Source organism: Tauraco erythrolophus, chromosome 10 (genome assembly GCF_009769465.1).
Source record: "Tauraco erythrolophus isolate bTauEry1 chromosome 10, bTauEry1.pri, whole genome shotgun sequence".
NCBI lineage: Eukaryota > Metazoa > Chordata > Aves > Musophagiformes > Musophagidae > Tauraco > Tauraco erythrolophus.
In genome coordinates, this window is record NC_141474.1 from 25,116,735 (window position 1) to 25,140,629 (window position 23,895).

Here is a 23,895-nt window from a genome sequence, read left to right on the forward strand (position 1 = left end):
AAGTGCAGGGGAGGAAACATCACTGTGGGTTTTGCTGATTCCCAGAACTGTGAATGCCTCTTGTCAGGTTTCCCCTAGAAAGGGCTTGTGGTGGGGATGTGCCCCACGGAGAGAAATGTAGGAAAAGGAAAAGAGTGATTGTGCTTCTGTGCCCTTGCTGGTCCCCAAACAGCCCCAGTGAACAGGATGAAGCGACTGTGTGTGGGCACTGTTCTGGGGTGAGGAGCAGCCCGAGGTGGAGATTGGGCCATGGGGTGCAGTGGCTCCTGGCTTTGGGCTCTGCCTGGTGCTGCCCATCCCCTCCCTGCCTGCTCCTGCCCGGAGGCCTGGTCCCAGGAGGGATGCTGTGTGCTGCCTGCCTGCCCCAGTGCTGATTACACAGCTGGTCCCGAGCCCCCATCCCTGCAGCAGTAACACACAGATTTTGCCACTTTTTCGTCACACATAGTTAATAAAGCCCCAGTTTCCCACTCCAGCTGGGCAAAGGGACACTGGGGGATGCCCTGGGGCATGGCCCATCCCCAGCTCACCTTCGGGAGGGTTTGTGTTGCGCTGCAGGCTCCCGAGTGGGAGGGGGGTCCTCCAGGGCCACAAAGGGGGTGAGGGGGAGGCTGGGGGACACATAGGGATGGCTGGCAGTTGCGGGGCTGCCTGTCCCCAGCGCTGGCCCAGGGGATTCCTGGGAAAGGAGAAAAGTGGCATCAATGGGAGACGGGTCCCGGCCTCGTTCTGCAACAGGCACGAGCAGGAGTTACCCAGCCACCTCATGCCACGCATGGCGTTGGGGTTGCAGAGCAAATCATGCCAGTGGTTCAGCACCCAAGGGGAGACACCTCCTGCCCAGCTGGCCCTGGCTCCCTGGGGCACCTGCGTCCCCAGCTGTGGCCAAGGGACCAGTCCCCAGATCAGCTCCCCAAGCCCATACACCCACACTCATTGTCCCATGTGGTTTGGCAGCCCGACCCCATCTCCCCTCACCTTTGGAGATCTGAAAACATCCTCGGGGATGGGACTCTTACCGTGAACAGCTCTGGTGCAGCCAGGGCTGGCGGGAGGGAGGGGGCCACAGGGGGCGGGAGGATGGCAGGAGGCAGCTGCAGCCCTGTCTGCTCCACGTGGCATCGCAGCATCCCCACCTCTGCCTGGAGCTGCGCCAGCTCCTCGGTGTGCTGCTGGGCAGCCCGAGAGCCTGGGGGGGGACAGGAACTCGTCACCACAGAGTTTACATTCCCCCCGCCCCCCCATGTTGTCACTGTGAAAGGCCTCCCCAGGTGAAGATCCCCCTCACTCTGGGCTGTGCGGTTGCAGCCACCTCTCCCTGCACATAATTGCAGAAGCCATTGGCAGCCCAGGGTCTCTGCCAGCTGCAACCCCAGAGGCAACCAGGGGCTGTGGGGTGGAGGTGGGGGCTGCCCCATTCCCTGGGACCTGTCACTTACCAGCATTGGCTCTCCTCGCCCTCCTGACCTTCAGTGCCAGGAGCTCATCTTCCAGAAGCTGGTTCTCCAGCTCCACAGCCAGCAGTGCTGTGTCCAGGCCCCGAGTGCCAGCGCCGGGGGGTTCTGCTGGCACAGCCGGGGCTGCCTCAGCTGCCGACCGTGGGGACAGCGCTCCAGGCCGTGGCTGGGGCTTACCTGGCCTCCTGCCCCCACGCAGCCCCACAGCTGCTGTCTCCAGTGCTGTGGCCTCCACCTGGAGATGGAGGAGCTGGTCCAGGATGGCCGGATCGTGCCCTCCAGCACGCAGGTAAGACAGTCGCAGGGCCCTGCAGCAGCCCCGGCGTCAGCCGTTGTGGGGGCTCGGCAGGACGCTCAGCTCAGATCCGCCAACCCCCACGGACCCTCACCTGGCCTCAGCGGCGAGCGGCCCGGCGGCCGGCAGGAGGGCTTCAAGGCTGGGAGCAGCCCTGGAGGGGAAATAGGTAAATGGGGAGGGGGGCGGGGCTGAGGGCCCTCTGGTTGAGAGCACCCCATTGCCTGGGGGCTGCCCTGGAGGGGTGCAGAGCCCTGTCCCCCCAGCCAAGGCTCACCCTCCATGTGACAGCTGTCCGACATGATCCTGCAGCACCTCCGGGGCCCGGCTCAGCTCCAGTTCCCGCTGTGCAGGGTGGGGGGTTGCAGCCCCCCCAGCACTCAGTGCCGTCAGCCGCCGGCAGAGCCCTGTGGGACCGTGAGGGGCCACAGGCGCTCAAGTGCAGCCTCCACATCTCTGCTTCCCAGGGATCACCGCATCACCCCGGCACCCCTGCCAGCACCTACCCTCTCTCTGCTGCTCCAGCTGCCGGGTCCTGGCCTGGATTTCAGCCACGAGGCGCTCGTGGGCTTCCAGCAGCTCCTGTGGCCGCTGCTTGTGCCTCTGTGGTGGGGCTGGCAGCCGGCTGGGCTCTGCCTGCTGCACGGGGGGTTGCAACGGGTGGGAGGGGCCAGACCCCGCCAGCCACGGGGCTCGGGGTGCAGGGAGCTGTTGGGGTGCCAATGCCCACCCCAGGGGTGTGGGGGTCACCGTACCTCCACCATCGGTCTCCTGTCAGCAGGGTTGGCCCCACGGAGCAGGGCTCTCTCATGGGGGGTGAGCACATCCCCCAGGGGAGCTCCCCGCACCCGCCCCGGCCCCCACTGTTCCCACACAGCTGGTGAGAGCCCGGGCAGTACGAGGACATGGCGTGGTTCAGCACGGTCCCTGTGCTGGGACACTTCAACCTCATAGAGGCAAATGGGAAGAAAAGGGTGAAAAAAACACTTAATAATATAAACTTTTTTGGCTCTGGCAAAATAAGCACTGAGAGCTGCCTGTGGAGGAGGATGGAGGGGAGGATGGAGGGTCCTCCTGGCTCAGGCCCAGCTGGATCCAGCCGTGGTGCCTGTGACATCTTGTTTTCCAGCCTGGAACACGCCCCATCCCAGTACCCATTCCCATCCCTGTCCCCACTGAATGCCCCATCCCCACACACCCACACCAGATCCCACTCCATGCTACCGAGGTGTCCTGTGGCCTCCTCGCCATGCCCGGAGCCCCCTCCGCAGGCAGTGGGTGTCCCCCAGGGAGGCGGGAGCCGCCGACTGCCAGGGTCCCAAGGCACAGCTTCTCCTGGTGCGTCCACAGCAGCAGCCGGGAGCTGAAAGCCATGTGGCAGCACGGGCAGACGAATCCCCCCGCACCCAGCATGGGGCAGCTTGGAAAGCACAGCAGGGTGGGGGTCACTGGGAGTGCCACCCTGCCGGGGTAGAGGGGTCCTTCCACCTGGGATGGCCCCCGCAGCAGGCTGGGAAGGACACACAGACCTGCTCGACGGTGGCTGCGGTGTTTTGGTGTTTGCAGCCACCGTTGCTACGCTGGGACGGGTGAGGGCGGGCAGCCGGGGATTCCCACTGTTTCCCAAGGGCACCAGACAGGCAGGAAAAACACCTGCTGGCTCCACTCAGGGTGCTGCAGGTCACCCTCCCACCTCACCGCTGGCAATACCAGTCACGGATCATCAGTGATTTGCTCAGGAAAAAGCCACTGTTGGATGTATGGGGATCTCGTCGTTTTGGGTCTCCCAGACACAGCCAGTAACGTTTGTGAAGTTTCACGGGTGTTCAAACCACGCGCGTTCCCTCGCAGGGTCAGGGCACAGAACTTTAAGGTATTAGGGTCTGGCAACAACACAAGGAGCTCCCGGCCCATGCAGGTCCAGCTTTGCTGTCCTCCCATGAGGCAGGGTCCTTACTCCGGACAGGAAATGTTCAGTGATCTGGTTTGCCCATGACAAGTGGCCACCAACACCGATGTGAAGGGTTTTTTTAAAACTTACCCCATTTCAAAAGCCACATTCGATGGGACCTTCAAAAGGAACTAGAAGAGCTGTGAAACGTCTTACCCAGGTAGACCCAGCAACTCCAGCCTGGCTTCCAGATGGCAGCGATGAAGAAACAACCCCCGGGCTGAGGGGTAATGGCAGCATCCACGTGTCAGTGCCAACCGAGAGCACAAGCAGCAGAGTAACACCTGGTGTCTCCGGGAGCGTTCCCTTGAGTCCAGATGCGAAGATTCATGGCTAAACACTGTAATTATATTACACATCTGTCTTCCTGCCTGGTCAGGAGTGGAATAAAAAAACCCCACCCAAGCAAGACCTCAGGTGAAATCCCCTCAAGGTCAGCGACACCAGGATTTTGTACTCCATGTGCAATTCCATCCAACCCACTTGCAAACGGTGCACAACCATGCGGATACTTTCCGATCCAAAACGTTTGTGTACAAGCTGAACTTAAAACAGACACTGAAATAGCTTAGGCCACAACTGAGTTGTTTGTAAAATCCTTTTTAATCTAATAGAAATGTTTTCATGAATTTTTAAAAAAGATTTCAATGAAAACAGCTTTGGATTCAGACATTCCCTTGCCACGTTGTGAACATAAACAGCAGCATTGCACTAGGAACAAGTGACACCGACCAGTTGAGCTTCACGATTTTGTATGAAGCGGAAAACAAAAAAGCAAACTGCTTTAGTGGAAGATAATTCAAATTATTTTGTTTCTTTAAAAAAAAAAAAAACCCACAACAAACCATCAAACAGGGGCTATCATCTCACCATTGTTCTCCATCTCCCTTCTTAAAGGAAGAGTTTAGCTCCTGCAGACTGAGCCTACAGCAATGTTTGCCAAGTGGAAAAATACAGTGGGAGAAGAAACTAGTTATCCCCAGTGCTATTAAATCCCCAAAGTTGCAGGTCCCTTTAGAGGAAAAGCTTTTCTTACATAAGAAAGACAATTAGAATTGGCAAACTGATGCAAAATATTTATTCCAAGTTAGTTATTTTTGATGCAGTAGTTTTTCCCCCTCATACAGACTCAATGTGATAGTCACTTTTTTAAATCTGTAAATAATGTTATCAAAATAATCTTAATCTTTGAAATCTCACAAAAAATTTATATTTTACAATCCACCCTGAATATCAAGGCTGCAAGAAGAAGAACACAAACAATTCCTATATCCAAATATTTTACAGCTGTACCCAAAAAAAAGAAAACCACAAACGCCTGGTTAAGTGATGAAGCTCCCCGAGCCGCCAAAAAAAATAAAATAAAATAAAAAGTTCATGTTATTAGCATTAATTTAACATAATTAGAACTTCAATAGCCATTTTGTCATTGACAATGATTGTTTTAGCACACTGTTACCGCCCCACACTGTGCAATGCCGGCGGCACTGTTAGAAGCTTGCTGTTGCAAAGATCAGTCAGCCACTTGTATCCTGCTTACAGGACTGAACTTGTGCACTGCCCCACAAGGGATTTTTTTTTTTGTCAAAATTTGCTAGCTGCACAAACTTCTATTAAGCATTAGGGCAAAACCAAAAGAAAAAGCTAAAGAAGCCAATTTCTCTCTTCTTTGGGATACAATTATTTCCCTTGTGCATGAAGTATCAACAACAAAAGAAAAAACTGAACAGACTGGAGACAGAATAAACTCTGTTTAGTTTATACAACCCCAAACACGTGTGGAACTATGAACTGAGTTTATTGGGTTGGTTTTATTTATTTTAATTTTCTTGTGCCCACTTTCAGGCATCGTCATCTGACGTTTCGCTGCTACTAGTTTCTGTGTCTGAGTCCTCAATCTTTGTCTTAAAAGTGCTTCTCCAGTGGAACAACAGGCTGGAGCCGCGGCCCTGAAGAAATCCGTTCTTCCCAAATCCATTTCTTCTTCGCTGTAGGAATGAAAGCAAGTTTTAAAACAGGCAAAAGGTCAGAGAGTAACTGTCACTTAACTGTTCGCGGACAGAAATTATGTATTTAACAGTACACACACACACTCCGCGTGGATAATGCAGTCATCAACTGCACTACAATCTTACTTCAACCCTTCATCTTCTCAAACATCCCTCAGAATCACACTGCAGAAGACTCGTGCATGAGAAGGGAGAGGGAGAGGAGCAGTCACAAGTGGCGAGAGCTGTAAACGTACCTGCTCTGATTTAATTTGGAACTCTTTGAGCTCATCCTCCGTGAGGGGAAGGTAGTTCTCATCGTTTTCAGGATATTCCTGCCATCCCATTTCTTTCAATAACCTGATTTGTGGAGAAAAGAAAAGCAGCACGGGAATTAAAGCAAGAGAACGATGGTAAAGGAGAGAGCACTTTCTCCATGAAGCACAAGGTTTTGTATTGAATCACTCTCAGTTCACCAGGGAATCTTCTGTATTAGAGACCATTTCCACAATGCTCTGTGCTCACCCAACATTTTTCATACTCAATGTCATTTACAAATATTTAACCATCAGCAGACCTGCACAATGGGTGAATAACTAGTCTGGCAGAAGGAAAGCAAGGGAGAGATTTGAAATTCTACCCAAGGACACTGAAGGAGGACACGAGGCAATCAAACCAGTATTGCAGCTCGGGATTCTCTTAAAACTTACTATCTGCTTACGCCAGATGCTCACACTCTGCTTACTTATTGAAGCCAGATACCAGATGAGATATTAGGTCAATATTTTCTTTACTTTCCCCACTTTTACAGCATTTAAAGCAGCACAAGAGCATTTTAAGCGCAGACAAGGGGGGGTGTGTGCGTGAAGGTTTATCTTCAGACCACTCCATTTAGGACACCTGCCTGTAAATTAACCAGAATCACACTTGGTTTGTGCTCGCTCCTGGTGTGGGCAGGTAAATATCCAGACAGCATTTACACACAGGAATGTGGCACTAGAGAAGTGCAGGAATTTAATTACAGGCCTTGGCAACGTCTTGGCTCAGCTGTCATCAGTGTCTTGTTTTGTTTTCAGTAAGACTCCACCCAGTCCAGCACTAGTCAGGAAGCCCACACACCTCTAGCTCTATATGCACAGAGCTACTGCTGCTTGCCAGAGAGCTGTCTTTGAAATCATTTCCTTCTCACAAAGTCCAAGGACTTGCCCTCCTTTACTCCAGACACCTTACTTTGTTGATTACTCACCTGTGTTCTGCTTCCAATGAATGGGAGAGGTTTTCCCCCTCCTCCTGCAAAGGGAGAGAAAGGCCATTCTGATGGCAGTTCTCCTCCCAGTTTTCCTTTGGTTCTGGTGTGCTGTTGCTCTCCATCTACAGAAAAACAAAAGCATCAAAGTGTGCTTGCACAGACTGTGTCAATAGCACAGTTCCAAGTTCAAGTTTCTGCTTTTAGAAGTAAAGAAGAGCCTTTCACCTTGAGTCAGTGTTTCTAACAGAGCCTGGACTGGTAATGGTTGAAAGCAACGTCTACCTGGCTGTGATGAGACAACATGGTATGAACAACATTTGGTGGATGACACTTTTATGCCAAGGGAGTAAGTGCTGGCATGACAAAGCCATCATCAGTGGCTTCGCAGTGCGAGTCAGAAAACTCTGAGACTGAAATACTGCTAAGGGTGGCCTTGACATGCACAGTAAGCCCCAGACTTAGGCATTTAGAGGTCCGGTCCAAGCCTCTGAGGCTTGAGCCACTATCCTGCACCTCTCACAAGCACTGACTTCAACTGTCCCGTGGATGTAGTTTTACAAGGAAGCTTGAAAGCAAATTAAGATGTTAAAAAATGGTATTGTTCCACTCTTCAGAGAATCTCTGCAAAAATCTAGATTATCTTCACCATCTGTGACCTTCCTTTCCACCTCATTTATTACTTATCCGTTTGCATTTCATCACGTTATGGTCTCCCTTCATCACAGTGCTGTGCACTACTTCCGCTGGCATGTCTGCCAGACCAATGGAAGTCATTCCTTTCCTGCTCCAGAGCCTGAATTACATACACCACTCTGTTTTTTTCAGTACCCAACTCCTTAAACATATAATGATCATATATACAGTAAGGACAATGATCTTACATCATCCAGCTTGTCACATTCTCTGTTCTCTGTTATTTCCCCATTCCTGTCATCTTTCAGTGCCTTCAGGAACTCGCTCTTTTTATCAGTGGTACGGCGCATCAGCTTCGTCAAGCGTGAAGAGCAGATCTCGATGGGAGGGGTGGTGCTGGAAGGACTCTAGACAAGGAAGGTAGAACATAGAGACTTTCAAACGGCAGTATTGCAAAGATGGGGCCCTCTTCAGGGTCTGTGCTTACACCTTTCAAACATCCATCAGTTCTTTGACTGGGTCTTAACCCCTCAAAAAAAAACCCCATAATGTCAAATTCCCATCAAAATACTGACTAGTGTTGCACATTCACTTCTTCCCCTACCAGCACATTGTTCTCCTACCTATCGTTATCGACTCTTAATTTTTCCTTCCCCTGGGAGTCAATTCGCAGGGCCATGAATATGTTTATTTTGTTCCTTGGCAATGTAACGCTCTCAAGCAATACTGGAGCCTACAACAGAATATTAAGGCAGAGAACTTCGTGCAGGACTCTTACTCTACAAAACTTAAAAAGTTAAGGAGATTAGGCTCAGTTCAAATTTGTGTCTTAAGCTATCCTGACAGATTCTACCCTGAAATTAAGCTATGGGGTGATTATCTCCTTTCAGGGAGTGGTCTCATCCTTAGCTAACCACAACTGGATACTAAATAGGTAGCCACAGCCTCAGCATCCTCCCCTGATGAGCATGCCGCCGACTGCTTGCTACGTACACTCACAGCCCAGATGGGTCAGTGTGGAGCCAGACACAAAAAACCCTGTGGGAAACCTGCTCTGCTCAATTCATGAACCAAGGCAACCTCCCATGCTCCTCCACAGTGTTTAAGCTTTCTTAATTATCTAGAATCCGTGAACCAAGCAGAAGGCACAACAGTTTGCCATGACACTGCGATGAAAACACTACTAACCAAGATGAGCTTTCAGTTTAATCTGTTCCATCATTTTGACTGGACATGCAAAAGAAATCTAAGAACATGTTATGTGAAAGTTCCCAATACCTCAACCTTCTGCTCATATACGGAGTTCATGTCTGGCTGCTCTAAGACGATGAGGAATTCAGTCATCAATGTGGATGCCTGACACTAGAGTCTTGCATACAAAACTATTCTTTCCCTTGATTTACTCGGATTTTTTTCCTCAATATTAAAACAGAGTAAAATTTCCTAAAACCTCTAGTATTTTTCTCCTGCCCTCCCTGCCCTCCTTTTTTTAAACTAGGGTGGGAAGATCACAAATCCAGGCTCTTCAAAATGAATCTCCTTTGCAAAGTATTTTTATCACATTCAGAGTGCTATGAGCAAAGATCAAGGGAACTAAAATATTCAGCAAAACAAAACCAAGGCAGCATCTTTCTAAAGCTGCTTGTTTCTAAAGCCTGCTGCACATGAAACACTGGTGTGGAACAATGCCTTGCAGGGAAGTGCATGTAGAAAGTAATGTCTTACAGCAAATGTTTCTCAGGTGGCCTTTTCAGATCTTGCCTAATTCAACACAGTAAGGAACAAATCAGCAATTGTAACAGACACAACAAGTGACACTGAATATCAGGATAAGAAGCTAGCATAATACTGAAATTAAAGCTCTCAACGTGGTAATTAGTTTGACTGCAGTCACAGAAGGCAATAATGAACAAAGGAGACTAAAAATTAGATGTCTTCTGGTGATTGGGAATACTCTACCAAAGCACTTCGGCTCTTTGCTAGAAGTAGCCATTTTAATAGCACTGTATAGAACTGCTGAGGTACTAACACCTAATTTCTACACATTAGGTGAAGACAGTTACACCTAAGGTTTAGAAAACAGAGTTCTGAAAAGGGAATTAAATATTACTTCAATTCTGATTACATTTGTAACTTTCTGTAGAAGGCTTTATAATTCTAAAAGAGAATGTTACATAAAGGGCACAAGTAGTCATGTTGTGACATCTTTTCTGAAGGTAGGTTTAGTCCTTTGACTGAAACTTTGAGGCATCCCTCAGATTCTATTTTTTTAAAATAAGAGCACTGTGCATACTCTCAGATTTGTTCAGATATCACTCTGTTTAACGGGAGTGGCTACTCTAACAGAAAAGTCACCCTGCATCATTTTAAGAATTTAGACTGTATCTTAATTTGGTTGTCTTAGACCGGCTTGCAGGGACACAGTGCCACTGCTAGTTGGCATCCTTTTAGTTGTCAACACACTGGTCTCTTATGAATAAAGGTGCTATTTCCAACGCTTCTGCAGGAGGGGCATTATCCCAATTCCAGCAGTAAAAGGGCAGAGATTAATTGTAGCAGGCCTGTGGAGCTAGGATTACAGTAGTATCTGCTGGCCATGGTCCTGTGTTTTCATTCTACACATCTCCAACAGATTCAAACAAAAAATGTAACACAAGTGTTCGATTTTAGTTGGAAGGAATTTTTAAGCCCTTTTTGTTTAGTTGATTGACACTGGTAATACAAGTATTAAAAGAGTACTGTTTGTTCTGGAGAAAACCCAGCTGCCTATTCCTCCTGTCAGATTAGTACCTGACATCTTTGTTGACTAAAGTTTCAGGCAAGACCTTTTTATTGGGGGAAAGGTTGGGGGGTAGATATAAAATGAGACTACTTGCATTACTACTGTATGATATGAAGTGAATGCCCTTCTTGCTATCTACCTGGAGATGAAAGCCTATTTAGGTTTACACATTTATGTCACAACGGTGTCCATACTGTGCTGTGCATTACGCAAAAAGGAAAGCTGTCAGTAGCACACGGAACTTGGTCTGAGGACAGGCAAGGGAAGGGAAGGGGACACAGCGTGAGATCTGTTATCAAAGTGACAAGTGTGTGCTTGTTAACTATTGCTTTTAATGACTGCTTCTGCACTCAGCAGTGGCTAAAGCAGAAAAGTACAGGCTGTTGCAGAGTAAAGCCTGCAAAGCAGAAAATCATAAAGATGCCAAAGTCTTATTTTAGAAGTAAGATCTGTAAAGGAAAAAGACAAATGCACGACTAGAAAAAAAACACTGTTACACTTGAAATGCAAACACACTCATTTCAAATTATGTGAACAGGTCACTTATCACAGTCTGTCTTGTTTTTCGTTCTTTTTACATACGATCACAAACCCATTGAATTTTGATTCCCAGGAGCAGAGGAGAACAGCTATTTGGTGTCACTTAATATTAAGCTTTGTGGAATTTCAAGCTTCAAACAGCATTTTGTAGATAAGCTATAAAGTGATGCACAGAAACACTGGCCAAAATGCATTTTGTCACAGTTACTCCTTAAATGTTAACAGATTTATATGCAAGGCTCTCTCCAGATCAATAGTGGAGGCAAGTCAGTTGCCACCTCACCTCCTTCCAACACCAAAATTAAAAACAGACACTGTAGCTGAAGACGTGTATACACATTAAATCCTCTCAACCCTCTCAGAGTTCACTGCTTGTGCTGTTGCTCTCCTAGAGAAAGGAAGTGAGGCAGATCACCCCCCTTCTCCTTCTTTTCCCAAATTAAAGAATAGCATGGGAATCAGCTTACCTGTCTGTTCACATCAGTTCCTGGTATCCATGCTCTGATAACACCAAGTCTATGCATGTCTAGTTACGTAACACTATTTAAAGCATTGGTGCGTTTTTTTTATCTAAAGCATTTGTGTGTTTTTTTTTTTTTATATTGGAGAGAAATTCTAATACATTCAGATAAACACCAATGGCTTTACATCCAGGTGAACCACATTTTAATTCCTTTCAGTGTATCAGAGATATGGCACAACATGCTAAGAATGCACAAGTGAGTCATTCTTCAAGGGTGCAAATGTAGGTAGGTGTAACATGTTCAGAGAGGACCTTATCATGTTTAAGCTATAGTAGGTGATAGTGATTAAAGTTCCCACCCTATCCCCAAACTCAACCCCTTACCTCTTTGGGAGAGGTGAGGACTGAGCCACTCGCCAGTACCGCTGGTTTGGTTACAGACACCGGACTGGTAAAGGCAGAGTCACGGCTGGAGGAAAGCGAGCCTGGTTTGTGTTCACTTCTGTTGGCTTTCCATGGACTTGGCTATATCGAAGAGAACACAAGATACTGGACAGTAAATGGTATGGCACAAGAAGTTGCTTGCACGCAGTAAAACAAATAAACAAACATTATGTTGGCTGTTGTATGGATTTTTTTTGATTCCCTCTCCAAGAACAATCTCAACAAGTTTACCTTGACATCCATAATTTTTCCCCATACCACACAACTCTGCTTCATGGGCACCGCACTCCAGTAAAACACCGTTAGCGCCTAAAGAGAACATCCAGCATTGCTCTTCATTAATTAGAATCACCACCAATTAATGCAATGCATCTTACAGGTACCCACAGATGGGAAGTAAAAAAAATCCCAATTAAATTCACATTTCAAATGGGAACACTGTATGCCACAAAGGAAGAGTTTGCATCACTTAACAAAAACTTCCCCTGTGCAAGGAAGAGGCACAACAAGGAAAATTTCTGCCCAGGCTGAGAATGCCCATTATTTATTTCCTAGGGCTCTGAAAGTGTCCATCATTGCACGGATTAGCAACAACAACGAAACGAAAAAGCAGACAGTTCATTAAAGTGCATGAGCACCTGCTGTTTCGCTCTGGATACTCTCTGCAGTATCCTTTCAAAGACACTGGTGTTTGGGCAGAGAAGACCTGAAGATAAATTTTTGTTACTTGGAATGTTATTCTTGAGCCTTTCTTATCAACCAAGGACACACACAGTCAAGTGACAGTCTTTACAAAAAGGATCCTAACAAGAAACTTGATACAAGTAGCATGAGAAATACAACTGTCAGAGCATGAAAACACCCTGGTTCCTTTGACCCATTAGACTTCTGAAGCCACCTTCAAGTCATTAGCAAAGTAACTGATGCACAAGTGGGACTCGGTTAAATCTGAGATGCAATAGATCTTGCATTCTGCAAGCAATGAGAGCAAAAGGCATTATTTCAGCATGTTCTCTCTCCATTCAGTTATTTTATTCATTTAAAAATAAATAAATCAGTAGGGGAGGCCATCAGCACTACTCTTCTGCTCCAACTTAAAACCAAGAGCAGTCCACATTATTGAACAGATTATTTGTCATTCACAGCACACATTCCAAACATTCCCTTCAACCCCAGAAAATATCCTGATTTGTGCAATATTGCCTGGTACTAAAATTAGGGTGTAGAATTACTACGACAAGAAGTTTCTCTCCGCAGATCTGGTGGTTGCACTGTTCAGATACGCGGCTCTCGGCTGCTGATTGTTGTACTCGCAGCTTCCACAAAGGGGCAGCTCAGACAAAATCAAAGACAGACCCCTAGTGCTTTCTTAGCGAGGTCGCCAGATCCGAGCTCAACGACTAGAGATGAGTACCAAAAGGAATCGTTTGCAAATTACGACCTTCACGGATTGCTTGTCTGTGAACAATGGGCCATCCCAATTAGCCAACTAGAACGTGCTTGTTTCACTGCAGCCAGTTCTCTTCCTTTCAATTTTACTTGGAACTTAAAAACATTTTTCATTCAGTTAGCCTGTTATCGCTTTCCAATACCGCTGATTTTGTCAAAAGTAATGTTTTGACCTCTATACTACTTCCTGGACTGCCATTTCTGTACAACTCTACATTCTGTACATTCTGCAACAATGCATCCTACCATAGCTGCTTTATGTCTATACCTTTAAAAAAAGACACCATGCATACAGTTTCTCTGCCTAAGGATATGCTGATCTCCCACCTTTTAGCTTTGCTAATAGTCACCGTTCATTAACAAAAGCTCTGTTGATGACACCAGCAGACAATTTGATAATCATTTTAACCATTAAGATTTCTCCTGTAGTTGGCAGAATTTGGCCTGAATTAAGAGAAACTTACAAGAGAGAAAGAAGCTCTAAATTTGCTTTCTTACAAAAAAGTTGTTAATCTTTCCTACTTTGCTTTTATCTTTGAAGCGTGTAAGACTAATCTACTCTAATCATAGGGAAGATTTTGTTGGAATGTTGCAGCCAGCATTAGTAATTAGTAAATTTTAGAACTCAAAGTATATGGGCACTTTTATAAAGAACAACCTAGCTAATACTTTTCTTTAGCTTTTTAAATACTTTCACTATCAATCCTACCAAAGTTTCTATGGCATCTATACATGCAGATTCTCTGCAAAAAAGGACTAGATAAAGCCTAGAATCAAGAAACACAAAAACCCTACTTTTTTCAACACATCTGTATTTCTTTCAGTAAAAGAATTATAGCATGAAACCCATTACTTTTCCAGGTTGTCTTTAAGGCTCAACTAATAGAGCTAAATTGCAGGATGTTACAATCTAATCTGATCTTAGCCTCAATTGTGTTTCAAACACATCAAAGTACTGTAACCCAATAAAGATTTTTCAGGGCAGTCACCTGAACAATTCAAGCACATCATGGCACACATTCCGCTTCCCTAGCATTGCTTGTTTTGTCTAGTTAAGATAAGGATTTGTCTAATGCTCTAGGACACACCATTCAACTAGACACTAGTACAGTCAGAAGAAGGGTTAGTTCTCTGTATGGACAAGACCAAAAGGCATTTTAACAGGGAACAAAAATTTTTAGTAGTAAACAGACCTCTACTGTAAAGTCCACTACCCAAGAAACTACTGGATTCCAACTCCTGCTATTTGTTAGGGGGTTGATTCCCTTGCCAAAAGAGAGAGTTCTCCCTCGATCTGCAATTCTCTAAGTTGGTTGTAAACCCCTGTACCTTGGAAGGAGGAGCTGCAGGTTTAGGAACCAGGTTTTTGTAGACACTTGGGACAATGGTGGTGGCTTTGTTGCCGTTTGCCAGGTGAGAAACAGGTGATGTAAATGCAGCTGAGAAGGCGGCGGCAGGATCCTCTTTTGAAACCTTTTTGATGACCAGCATCTTGGTAGGTTGCTTGGCACTAGGAGGGTTTTCTGTAAAAATAAAACAAGAAAGATTCTGAAATACAAGTGTTCAGTTTTGTAACAGCTTCTGTATACTGCTCCCATTCCTCCCCTCTCAAACTTAGATGATACGCTTCTGATTCTGAGACTGCTATAAGCTGTTCTTTCATTTCAGGTTTGAGCAAAGATACTGGATAAGGATGCTAAAATTCAATATTTTTCCATTTAACCAGAGAAGCTCCCTTGACACTGAAGGAGAAAACCTGCAGTGACATCAGTTAACAGCCTTCCACCATACTACACGAATCAGAACAGATATTAACGTTTTTTTTTGGGCAAGCATGGATCAGCTTTGTTAATTCACTAACCTAACAAATATTTTTGCATAACTTATACCTCGAAAGACAGAGTGTTTTTACAAACAAGCACAATTAATATTTCTTAGGCCAAATCAACACATTTGCAGGAGCAGAACAATTTAAAAACAGTAATAGTATAAACAGCTAAAAGCCTCATAAATACTAATTGCCATTGTTTTTTGAGCAGAACAATAGCTACCTAACAAACATGCAAAAAGAATACAATCCAGTACTACAGTAAGAGTTTTGAGGTTGGGCTGGTTTTTTTTTTGTATTTGTGCTATTTACAGTATCTAACCCAACTAATCTAGCTACATTCTAACTATAGAGATTAACAAACTTGTATTTAGTTGCTAGAACTGGTACCTTGTTTCACTCTTTTTTTTTATTGAGAGGCATAGATTTGCATACCACATCAGAATCAAAAGCAAGCCTGTTCTGAGTTTAAAAAAATCAAATAAATCCAAACCACAGAATTATGACAGTTTTGCTGTATTTCTAATATGAAGATCACGAGTCAGGAACTAACGTCTAGTTCACTCAAATCTGCTCTGTCCTTCAAGTGCTGTCTGCATGAAATTGTAACTGCAGTATGACAGGAAGCAAATGCAGAACAGTGACATTACTGCCACCAGCAGTTTTTTTATGACAAGACAAGCACAGCTTCAAGTAGACAAAAAGGCCAAGAGATTAGTGAAGATGGGGAGGAAAACAACAAAGGAGAGAGAGCTGCAAACTGTCTGCTTCATTTAAGTCTTTAAAATCTTTTTGAGTGAAAAGACTAGCATTTAAGCTTCAGTTACAACTTTCTGCTTCGGCATCAGCATTCTGTACAGTAACGTTAACACCATTACCTACCCCATACTCCAGAAGGTGTTCCTAAAGGTTTGTTCTGGTTGTTGTGTCTTCCAGCTTCTGGATTCAAAGATGGCTGTAAAAAGACAATGCAAATGAGTACATCATTACATCGCATCTAACAACAACAACAACAAAAAAATCAGTATTAATAGAACGTTATGCTTCTAGGAACCCAGCGCACAGCTAGATTACTCTGAACAGGACCTGAATTAGAGGGGAGTGCTCTGTCACAAGACATCTAAAAATCAAGTTTGTATTCTCCTTGGCTTCTGCTGTTTTTCCAACAGAACTATCAGAGGGTCCAGGACAGGCCCTTTACTATACGATTAAGTAGATTGTACCAACCAATACACACATAAAAGATTTAGGTATTTAATAAGCAGCTCAAAATATAAACCAGAACCCACATCGTCAGTATCTGAAGTATCTAGTCTCATTTCTCAAATATATTTTTTGTACAATAATTATGCATTCACCAATTAAAAAACCCTCACAAAACACAAACAAAAGCAATACCGGGCTCCTAATGTAAAGAAATAATGAATATATATATTTACAGACAAGCAAGCTACAAGTAAATTTATGTTAAGCTTTTAGAGTCCCCTTTTCAGGATAATGCATGCAGACTCAGTGTTCTCTGCAGACTTACCTTTGATTCAACATCAGAATTCAACTTAGTAGAACAACTAAGGACATGTCCAAGCTCGAAGCAGAGTACAGAAAATCTAAGCATTCGATGACTAGTGTTCCTGATTAGCTATTCCTCTTCCCCCGTCCCAAATAACTTCAGTTCAAAATAAAGCCATCTTTTCCCTCTTTTTAATGAATTCTTCATATGTTAGTTACCATGGTGACAGCATAAGTCTCTAATAACGAGCTTCTGAAATAGTAGGAATTCCTGTTACATGAAAGTTATGAAAAAATGTCACACCATAGCATAAATTCCTGCTGCAGACCCTAGAAATTCCTCTGTTTAAGTGCTTCATTTTTTAGTTACAGGTCAGGTTTATAACAGGGGTGCTCACACCACAGGAAAACTTAGACTAACAGCCTGTTTTGCAGACTGTTCAGGAAAAGTGTTGCCATGGTCAGCCACACAGGCCTAACAGCTACCTTCTTAACCATAGTATACATTAGTTTCACCACTATGGCAAAGACAAACCAGGAGTTACTTAGCAAAGCTTGCTCCTAGACAGTGTGTGGTAGGGGAAAGGCAATCATCGAGGCACTGAAAAGAATGAACAAGTACATGGAAGAAAGACTTAGGCCAACACAGACTACAACGGTACACGGTTGCAATCATTACAATAACTTCTACGTTTCAACAGGCTTTTGAAAGTCTCAAGAACAAGCTTATAGAAGTCCTGAATTACAGTATTCTTGAGAAATCAGCTCAACAGAAATCTACACACAAGCTTTACAACTGCTCTCCAGGTGCTAACCACCCTGTGATGCAGGCTACCACTCCCAGCAGAAGCAGTTGAACAAGAGCATGCAATCACTCCCCAGGCACTTCACTGAAAAAAACAGCAGCTTCAATCAAACTGGCTCCTGTGGCAATTTAAGTGTAGACTCTAGATTTTGGCCTGAAGCATTCATATGTTTCACTGCAACTCCTAACTTCCTGAACAGAAGCAGTGCTATCAAACTGCCACAACAATTTCAGCTGTAAGCAGCCTTCCAGAGACAAAAGCTGAGTAAAAGAGAAAAAAATCTCAAGATGGTGATACACACAAGTGTGCACACTATCACCAGAAACTCTCATTACTGGAGGCAGCAATGGCTTCAGCATTGAAGATGAAGTCAGAGGAACTGCATTAAGTGAAGGGACTGAGTTACCAGAACCTTACAGACGATACTGACCTCATTGCACTGGTCAAGAAGAGCCCAGAGAGAGCAAGAAACAAGGTGCAAAAAGCAAAATACATGGTCTGATAAAAATAAAATCCTCATCAAGGGACAGAGGAGAAAAAAAAAAGAACTGAAAAGAGAACACAGAAAAGGTGTGTTTATCTCAAGGTGTTAGCATTAAGCAATGCACATCATAAGGATGAAAGCTGTAAGTCCAAGCACTACTATTTGGTAAAGTTTGGAAAACTAAAGATATTCCGGTAAAAAGAGAGTCAGGATGTAAGAGACTATTGTACTGGTAATACCTCGTGAATTAGAATGCTGGATAAGAAGTTGACAAATTGGAAATACTGATGGAAGAAACTGCTCAATCCCCAGATTAACAGAGAAACAGGAAAACATCTCTGATAACAAAATACTATTCCAGAAGATTCAAGACAGATGGTTGCAAAGTTCCGAGCACTGTCATGAACAGGCTTGGGAAGGTTATCAAAAATACCAACACGTACCAGAACGCAGGAGACCGAAGCAGCAGGTAGGCTGAAGGTAAACTGAATAGATGTAATTAAGAGCAAAAAAAAACCCCAAAAACACACGGCTTTGCAAGGAAAGCCACAAAGTCAATACATTCTTCCTGTGGCACTAAAGTGTCACTTTATGGGTTTCACTGAAGATCTGGCTTGTGCGTTACAATGCTGTCTTCAGTTCACAATAACCATTTGGCAAAAGAGTAATGTGCCAAGACCCATAATCCAACAGGTTGTCAAATCCTGAGGACTCTGCGTACCAATTAGCATCCTGTCAGCACTGGAATAATTTTGTTAAATCTGTCGTGATCTCAAACACGGAATGGAAAGCAACTCTAGATCCTCGCCACCTATCAATGCTAACTGAAATGAGATCTGAAAAGCCACTTCCCACAGCTGCCACTTCCAGTGAGAAGCTACACACTTACAAAGTCTTCTTCCTCAAATTGCAACTGCTCTTTATCTTCCTTCTTCTCTTCCCTGGATTCAACAGGCAGCTTTTCTTGAAAGGCGGAACTTTTCCGAGAATGGAAATTGCCATTCCAGTGGCGATGAACTCCAGTTCCTCCTCCACCACGCTGGTTCACACCATCATGGCCCCGTGAGGGACCATGCCAGCCAGGCTGACTGCCAGAAAGCCCAACATGAGCTCCTTTAGAAACACCAGAATCTACAGAATCATGGCGGAGAAGGGATGGCTGATGCCAGCAGTCTAAACAAAAGGAGATAAGTATGTAAAAAAGAAAAGTCAACACAGCATGCAAAATACTGGAAACATCAGGCCGTTTTTCTTGTTGTTAAGTCAGTGTTCACTAAGTAACTACCAGGCCAAACTTATTAAGCTACTGTGTGATTACATCAGAAAACAAACCAAGCTACACAATGCACATACAGCTACCACAAAAACTCCTTAGGGCCTGAGCACATAGTGTGGGAGAAGAGAACAGCACAAGTTTCTTATAGGATGTTTTGAAAAGGTGCAGTTTTGGAAAATGTTTTTTATATTCTGCAGAATTCTTCACTCTGTAGAATATTCCAAAACGCTTGCTCTCAGGCTGCGTTCTGATCCTTCCTACTTACCTCCCGCAGTTCGGAGGGGCCCGTTATTGAAAAATCCATCAGAAGAGTTGTGTCTCCTACGGCTCACCCCAAAGCGGCCCTCTCCCCGTGGAAGATGCTCTCCATGTTTCTCAAAGGTGGCTGCAGGGGACTGCAGAAAGTAAAAAGTGATGTAATGAAGGATTCATTAGGGCACTCCAGGAGCCTGTCAGTCCAACAGTGACGTTTTGTTAATTGAAAAAAACACCTCGACCCCACCATTCTTGTACCGGTTTTCAATACGACATCCACATCTGCATTGCACAGCCAATGCCATCAACAATCACATGAATCTGATCAGAATGGCACACAAATCCATCTGTCTCACACAGAATCAGAGGGAATCGTAACACACTAACACTACCAGCGGTCTTTGCAAACACACACTTTCTGCCAAATTCATTTAAGAAATTCTGTGGTGCTCAGGTGCTCGCTCATTCGCTCCCTCTAAAGTCAGAAGAGCAGACAGCCATGCAGCATCCAATCGGTCTAAAATTCTGAGATACTCAAGTAAGTTAAAGCACTTTTGCACTGAAACAACTATGATGCTGCAGAAAGCATTAATGCTTCTAGCATTAAGAGTCTAAAGAATCTTTTACTCCTCACTTTCCCTCACTTATAAAAAAAATCAGAGGTTTATTTTAAACAGATCGAGTATCCTGAAATTACTTTTGTCTCCTCATATTTAAGCATGAAGGTGTCGGTCAGTGTCATCCATCATGATCTGGTTTGCTATTAAAATGTTTTTCTCCACCATCCTGAACAAGTTAACACAAATTCTTAAAGCCCTAAACCAGACTTCCTAGGTCAACGTAAGCTTGTTCTGGAACCAGTTTTAGAAAGAAGGTGACAGGCAAACTGACCTCATATTAAGGTTGCAAAACACTAACAAGTATTTCTGAGTTTAGAGCTAGAGCCCAAGGGATTATCATCAATCTACTACTCAGCAAGGGTCAGAATATTTTCATGAATCAAACTCAAATTATATCCAAATTGTAAATAAGTGGCAGCTCAAAAGTATTGACCTCCACAGATTTAAGGCCATTTCTTTAATGATTTTCTACTTGGGATCTCACTCAAGTCTCAACGCAAAGACACTAAACTACTACTATATCTGAATGCAAAGATTGCTCCTCCTCTGAAATAAAAAGGACACATTTGTTGAAAGAAAAGTGATTTTCACCTTAGTTTCCAAAAGACTTCTTTAAAAAAAAAGTAGTTAAAATTAAAACTCCACTGAACAAAACTTCACAAGAACAAACAAAACTTCACAAGAACAAAACACTGGGGCAATTTTTTGCTTTTGTCACAGCTGTAAAAGGAGATGACCTGTATTAATGTTACCTTGGTTGACTGTGGCGTTGAGAAGTTAAGCCAGGCAGGAACAAAGTCATGCTGCGCCATTTAGGTCCAGTGTCTCCCTTCAATAAAATGAGGCATCAAACCTCATGGCCAGGATCTGTAAATGAAAAGAATATTCTCTAACTTTTCCATCTTTTCCAAACTGAAATAACAATACAATTTATTTCCCAAGGCTTGGCCTGCACGAATAGGAGGGGAAAAGCGCTGTAGTTTTTCATATTATACTTAAGCATTTTTTTTTCTGGTGACTTTGTTCCTCTGACGAAAACAGGTAAGAACTTAAACATTCCCAGCTACTTCCTGTTTACAATTAACACACCCATGAAATTCATGATAGGATGGGCGTGGAGGTGGGAAGAAAACAGAACAGAATACAGAAACTGTACAACATACAGATGTGTAAAGTCAAGACATAACAGAATTTGGGGTACATTCCTTCACTGCTCATTGTCTCGTAGTCTACAAAGGAGTGATCGCTGCATGTTTTACTCCAGAGGCTGTAAATCAAATACGACCAAACCAGTGATGATGTCAGAGATAGAGACATTGTGAGCAGATCAGAGACCTGGGAGACAACCATATGCCAGCTCCTGCAGCGAACTTAAAACTGTATCCAGATTCACCAACTTCCATACACCAGGGAACATCCTACGCTGAAACTGTTTTCACAGCTATCAAACCAAATGGTTAGTAACACAATACAAGCTGGCTGAAGGATCTTTACAGCAGTTCAACTGAAGACCAGCTGAGGCATCTCACTAAGGATCTGAAATGGAATTGTTCTTTCCAACCTGTCATAGCAACTTCCACTGCTCAAAATTATCAAAATTGCATTATTGCGCTGTATAATCGAATTCTGCCTTTTTGTGTAATGTTCTCCAGTTTACCATCTTGGTTTATTTTTCAACTTGAATTTATCTATGAACAAGTCAACACTATATAAGCAAAGAAAAAGGTATATATGATCACTTACCCTGAGTTTGGCCTCTGTAGTCCAATGTCCTCAGTTTCTGTGCTTCACTGACCTTCGGATTCCTTCCTTCTCCAGTATGCTGTAAGGCCAGCCTTGAAGCAACAGTGCGTCTCGAAGCTGAGCACGAGAGGCCGCACTTCGTGCCAACTGTGCCCTTCACCCCCTCAGCTGCTCATTTTAACCTCTCTTTGCACTCTCACTACAAAAAAAATACCTAAGAAGGTAATTTCTATTTTTAAAAAAGCCACGACCACGTTCACCTCATTAAATTTCCTCTGGTTGTGGTAATACAGAAGTCAGCCTTTACATTACAAAAAGGTTTGTTGAGTCTGCATGACAACATTCAGAGCAACGCCATGGTTAATACTGAATGGATACACTCAAGTCTGCTGGATAATTCATGATCTGCAGCAGGTCAACCTGAACACTCTGGAAAAAGGACGACGTTACATAAAAATGTTTGCCTCAAATGCTGAGATCTAAACAAGAAGCATCTGCCCAAGCGCCCTTAAAATATAAACTTCATTTCTATCACATACATCTGCTAAAAAAAGGTATAGTATTTTAAAAAATGAATGTTAGGATATACTCTGGTCTTCACGTAACTTGGTTAATGCTCCACAGAGCTAAGCGCTACTTGATATAAAGCTCAAAAGCAGGCACAAATGTTTGTCTCCCCGTTTTTCACCATTTACATGCTGAAACATAGGTCATATCAACAAAAAAATGCCAGGTCCAAAAATAATCTCTTCTACTCTGTTTTTTGCAGAAGGGGTGCTGCTTTTAAAGGGACACAAATTATTCCACACAAGCTTCTTGTTCTACAGTGGAGAGTTCACTTCTGGGTCATAGTCCTCTTCCATCAAAGAGGCGAGACAGGAACTGTAGTCACTGTAAAAAAAAACAAACAAATCCCCATCAATACAAACGGCATAAACGTGACAAAGCATGACTAGAGAGAAGAACAGAAGGAGAAACTGAGCAACTACAGCGCAAGTTCCAAAAGCTATTTGATCTCTGATCAAAACAAAAACTGAAATAATCTAAAAAAAAAAAGGTCCCTGAAAAGGGCATTTTCGCTTTTAAAGGATCACTTCCCAGCTTTAGTTTGCAAAAGGGCAATACATACAAGCTGAGTCAGAGTAAAGGGAAGAGTGAAGAAAGTGCATGAGGCTGACAAAAGGGATTCTACACTTTATAGAAATTTTAAAACCTGCTGCTAAAATAATAACAAGACTCTAAGCCGCAGGTAGGCTTGGCCATTCCACATCTCATCTCCTTTATGCGCCCACATCATTGCTCACCTGCTCCAATACAGTCAGACTCCCCTCAAGAGGCTCATGATAGCAATACATCCAGTATCCATTAACTCCTGCACACAAAACGCCAATGGAAAAAAAAAAAAAAATTCGAGTTTTTCTGCCATGGTCTCTTTTTCCCTGAACCATCTTACCTAACCAGAAGCAAACAAGTAAGCTTACTGCTTCTGAAACATCTGAAAAGTGATATTAATGTTTTGATTCCATTCATTGTTTTTCAGGATCCCTTATATTATCAGAGTGTTTTCCTTGTTTGGATACAGTTCCATTCTTTGATCAGTTTTGGTTTTCGTTGTACTTGTTATGCCATTCTTCACTCTGCTAAGCATGTGGAGTTTTATTTTCTTCTTAAAGTTTTTAAGACAGTTTTGACAGAGGCTCAAAATAAACACATACAGGGAATAGTAAAAGAATCACCACCTTTTTATGCTCTGGGTCATTCCCTTCAATAAATCCCCTAATTTTCACATAATTTTTTCTTTCTGAAACTAGATCTTACTGTTGTGCAGGGGAGTTTGGAAAGAGGGAAACATTTTTGCACCTAAGCTGTGAGCCATCATCACGTTTCTGGAGGCAGAACAGCAACAAGCAGCCTCACAACCCCTACAACCTACCCGCCAAGATGAGGCAGAACCAGAGTGGACATGGCCATACACAATACTGACCGGGGAACTTTCTGAGCATCCCACCACGCACCATAAACTCGTAAGTGTCATACGCTGCAGACAAAAGTGCTAACCTATCAAGACCTGGTTCTATATTAAAGGGTAATTTTTTAGTGTGTGTAGGGACATGTTGGAATAT

General features: G+C 44.1%; 2 protein-coding genes across 4 annotated transcripts in view; both read right to left on the reverse strand.

The window, feature by feature from the left end:
- Positions 1-526: 526 nt before the first annotated feature.
- On the reverse strand, positions 527-3,165 carry CCDC17 (coiled-coil domain containing 17). The gene is made up of 8 exons (XM_086617753.1): positions 2,977-3,165; positions 2,508-2,699; positions 2,259-2,391; positions 2,030-2,159; positions 1,847-1,906; positions 1,440-1,765; positions 1,020-1,189; positions 527-679 (listed from the first exon to the last, which is right to left on the reverse strand). The coding sequence occupies exons 1-8, from the start codon at positions 3,163-3,165 to the stop codon at positions 527-529; spliced, it is 1,353 nt and encodes a 450-aa protein (XP_086473879.1).
- Positions 3,166-4,526: 1,361 nt separating this feature from the next.
- The window catches only part of GPBP1L1 (GC-rich promoter binding protein 1 like 1), a 34,782-nt gene continuing 15,413 nt past the window's right edge, over positions 4,527-23,895 (reverse strand). For 2 of the 3 annotated variants that reach the window (XM_086617930.1, XM_086617932.1), the window contains exons 2-12: positions 21,773-22,663; positions 20,782-20,896; positions 19,420-19,549; positions 18,768-19,051; positions 15,962-16,034; positions 14,581-14,774; positions 11,743-11,883; positions 7,822-7,980; positions 6,938-7,062; positions 5,949-6,051; positions 4,527-5,691 (exon numbers count right to left, since the gene is read on the reverse strand). In XM_086617930.1, coding sequence (XP_086474056.1) covers positions 5,545-5,691; positions 5,949-6,051; positions 6,938-7,062; positions 7,822-7,980; positions 11,743-11,883; positions 14,581-14,774; positions 15,962-16,034; positions 18,768-19,051; positions 19,420-19,549; positions 20,782-20,841 — 1,416 coding nt within the window. In that variant the 5' untranslated portion in view covers positions 20,842-20,896; positions 21,773-22,663 and the 3' untranslated portion in view covers positions 4,527-5,544. Of the gene's footprint in view, positions 5,692-5,948; positions 6,052-6,937; positions 7,063-7,821; positions 7,981-11,742; positions 11,884-14,580; positions 14,775-15,961; positions 16,035-18,767; positions 19,052-19,419; positions 19,550-20,781; positions 20,897-21,772; positions 22,664-23,076; positions 23,145-23,895 lie in introns of all 3 variants that reach the window. The other variant, XM_086617931.1, reaches the window with a different exon arrangement.

What these genes read in the sequence shown, in the direction of transcription:
- CCDC17 (XM_086617753.1), bottom strand. Translation starts at nt 3,165, where the DNA reads ATGCTGGGTGCGGGGGGATTCGTCTGCCCGTGCTGCCACATGGCTTTC. An exon ending in CCGCTCGCCGCTGAGGCCAG is followed by an intron (nt 1,766 to 1,846) that starts GTGAGGGTCCGT and finishes GGGCTGCTGCAG; the next exon opens with GGCCCTGCGACTGTCTTACC. An exon ending in GGCGAGGAGAGCCAATGCTG is followed by an intron (nt 1,190 to 1,439) that starts GTAAGTGACAGG and finishes GTCCCCCCCCAG; the next exon opens with GCTCTCGGGCTGCCCAGCAG.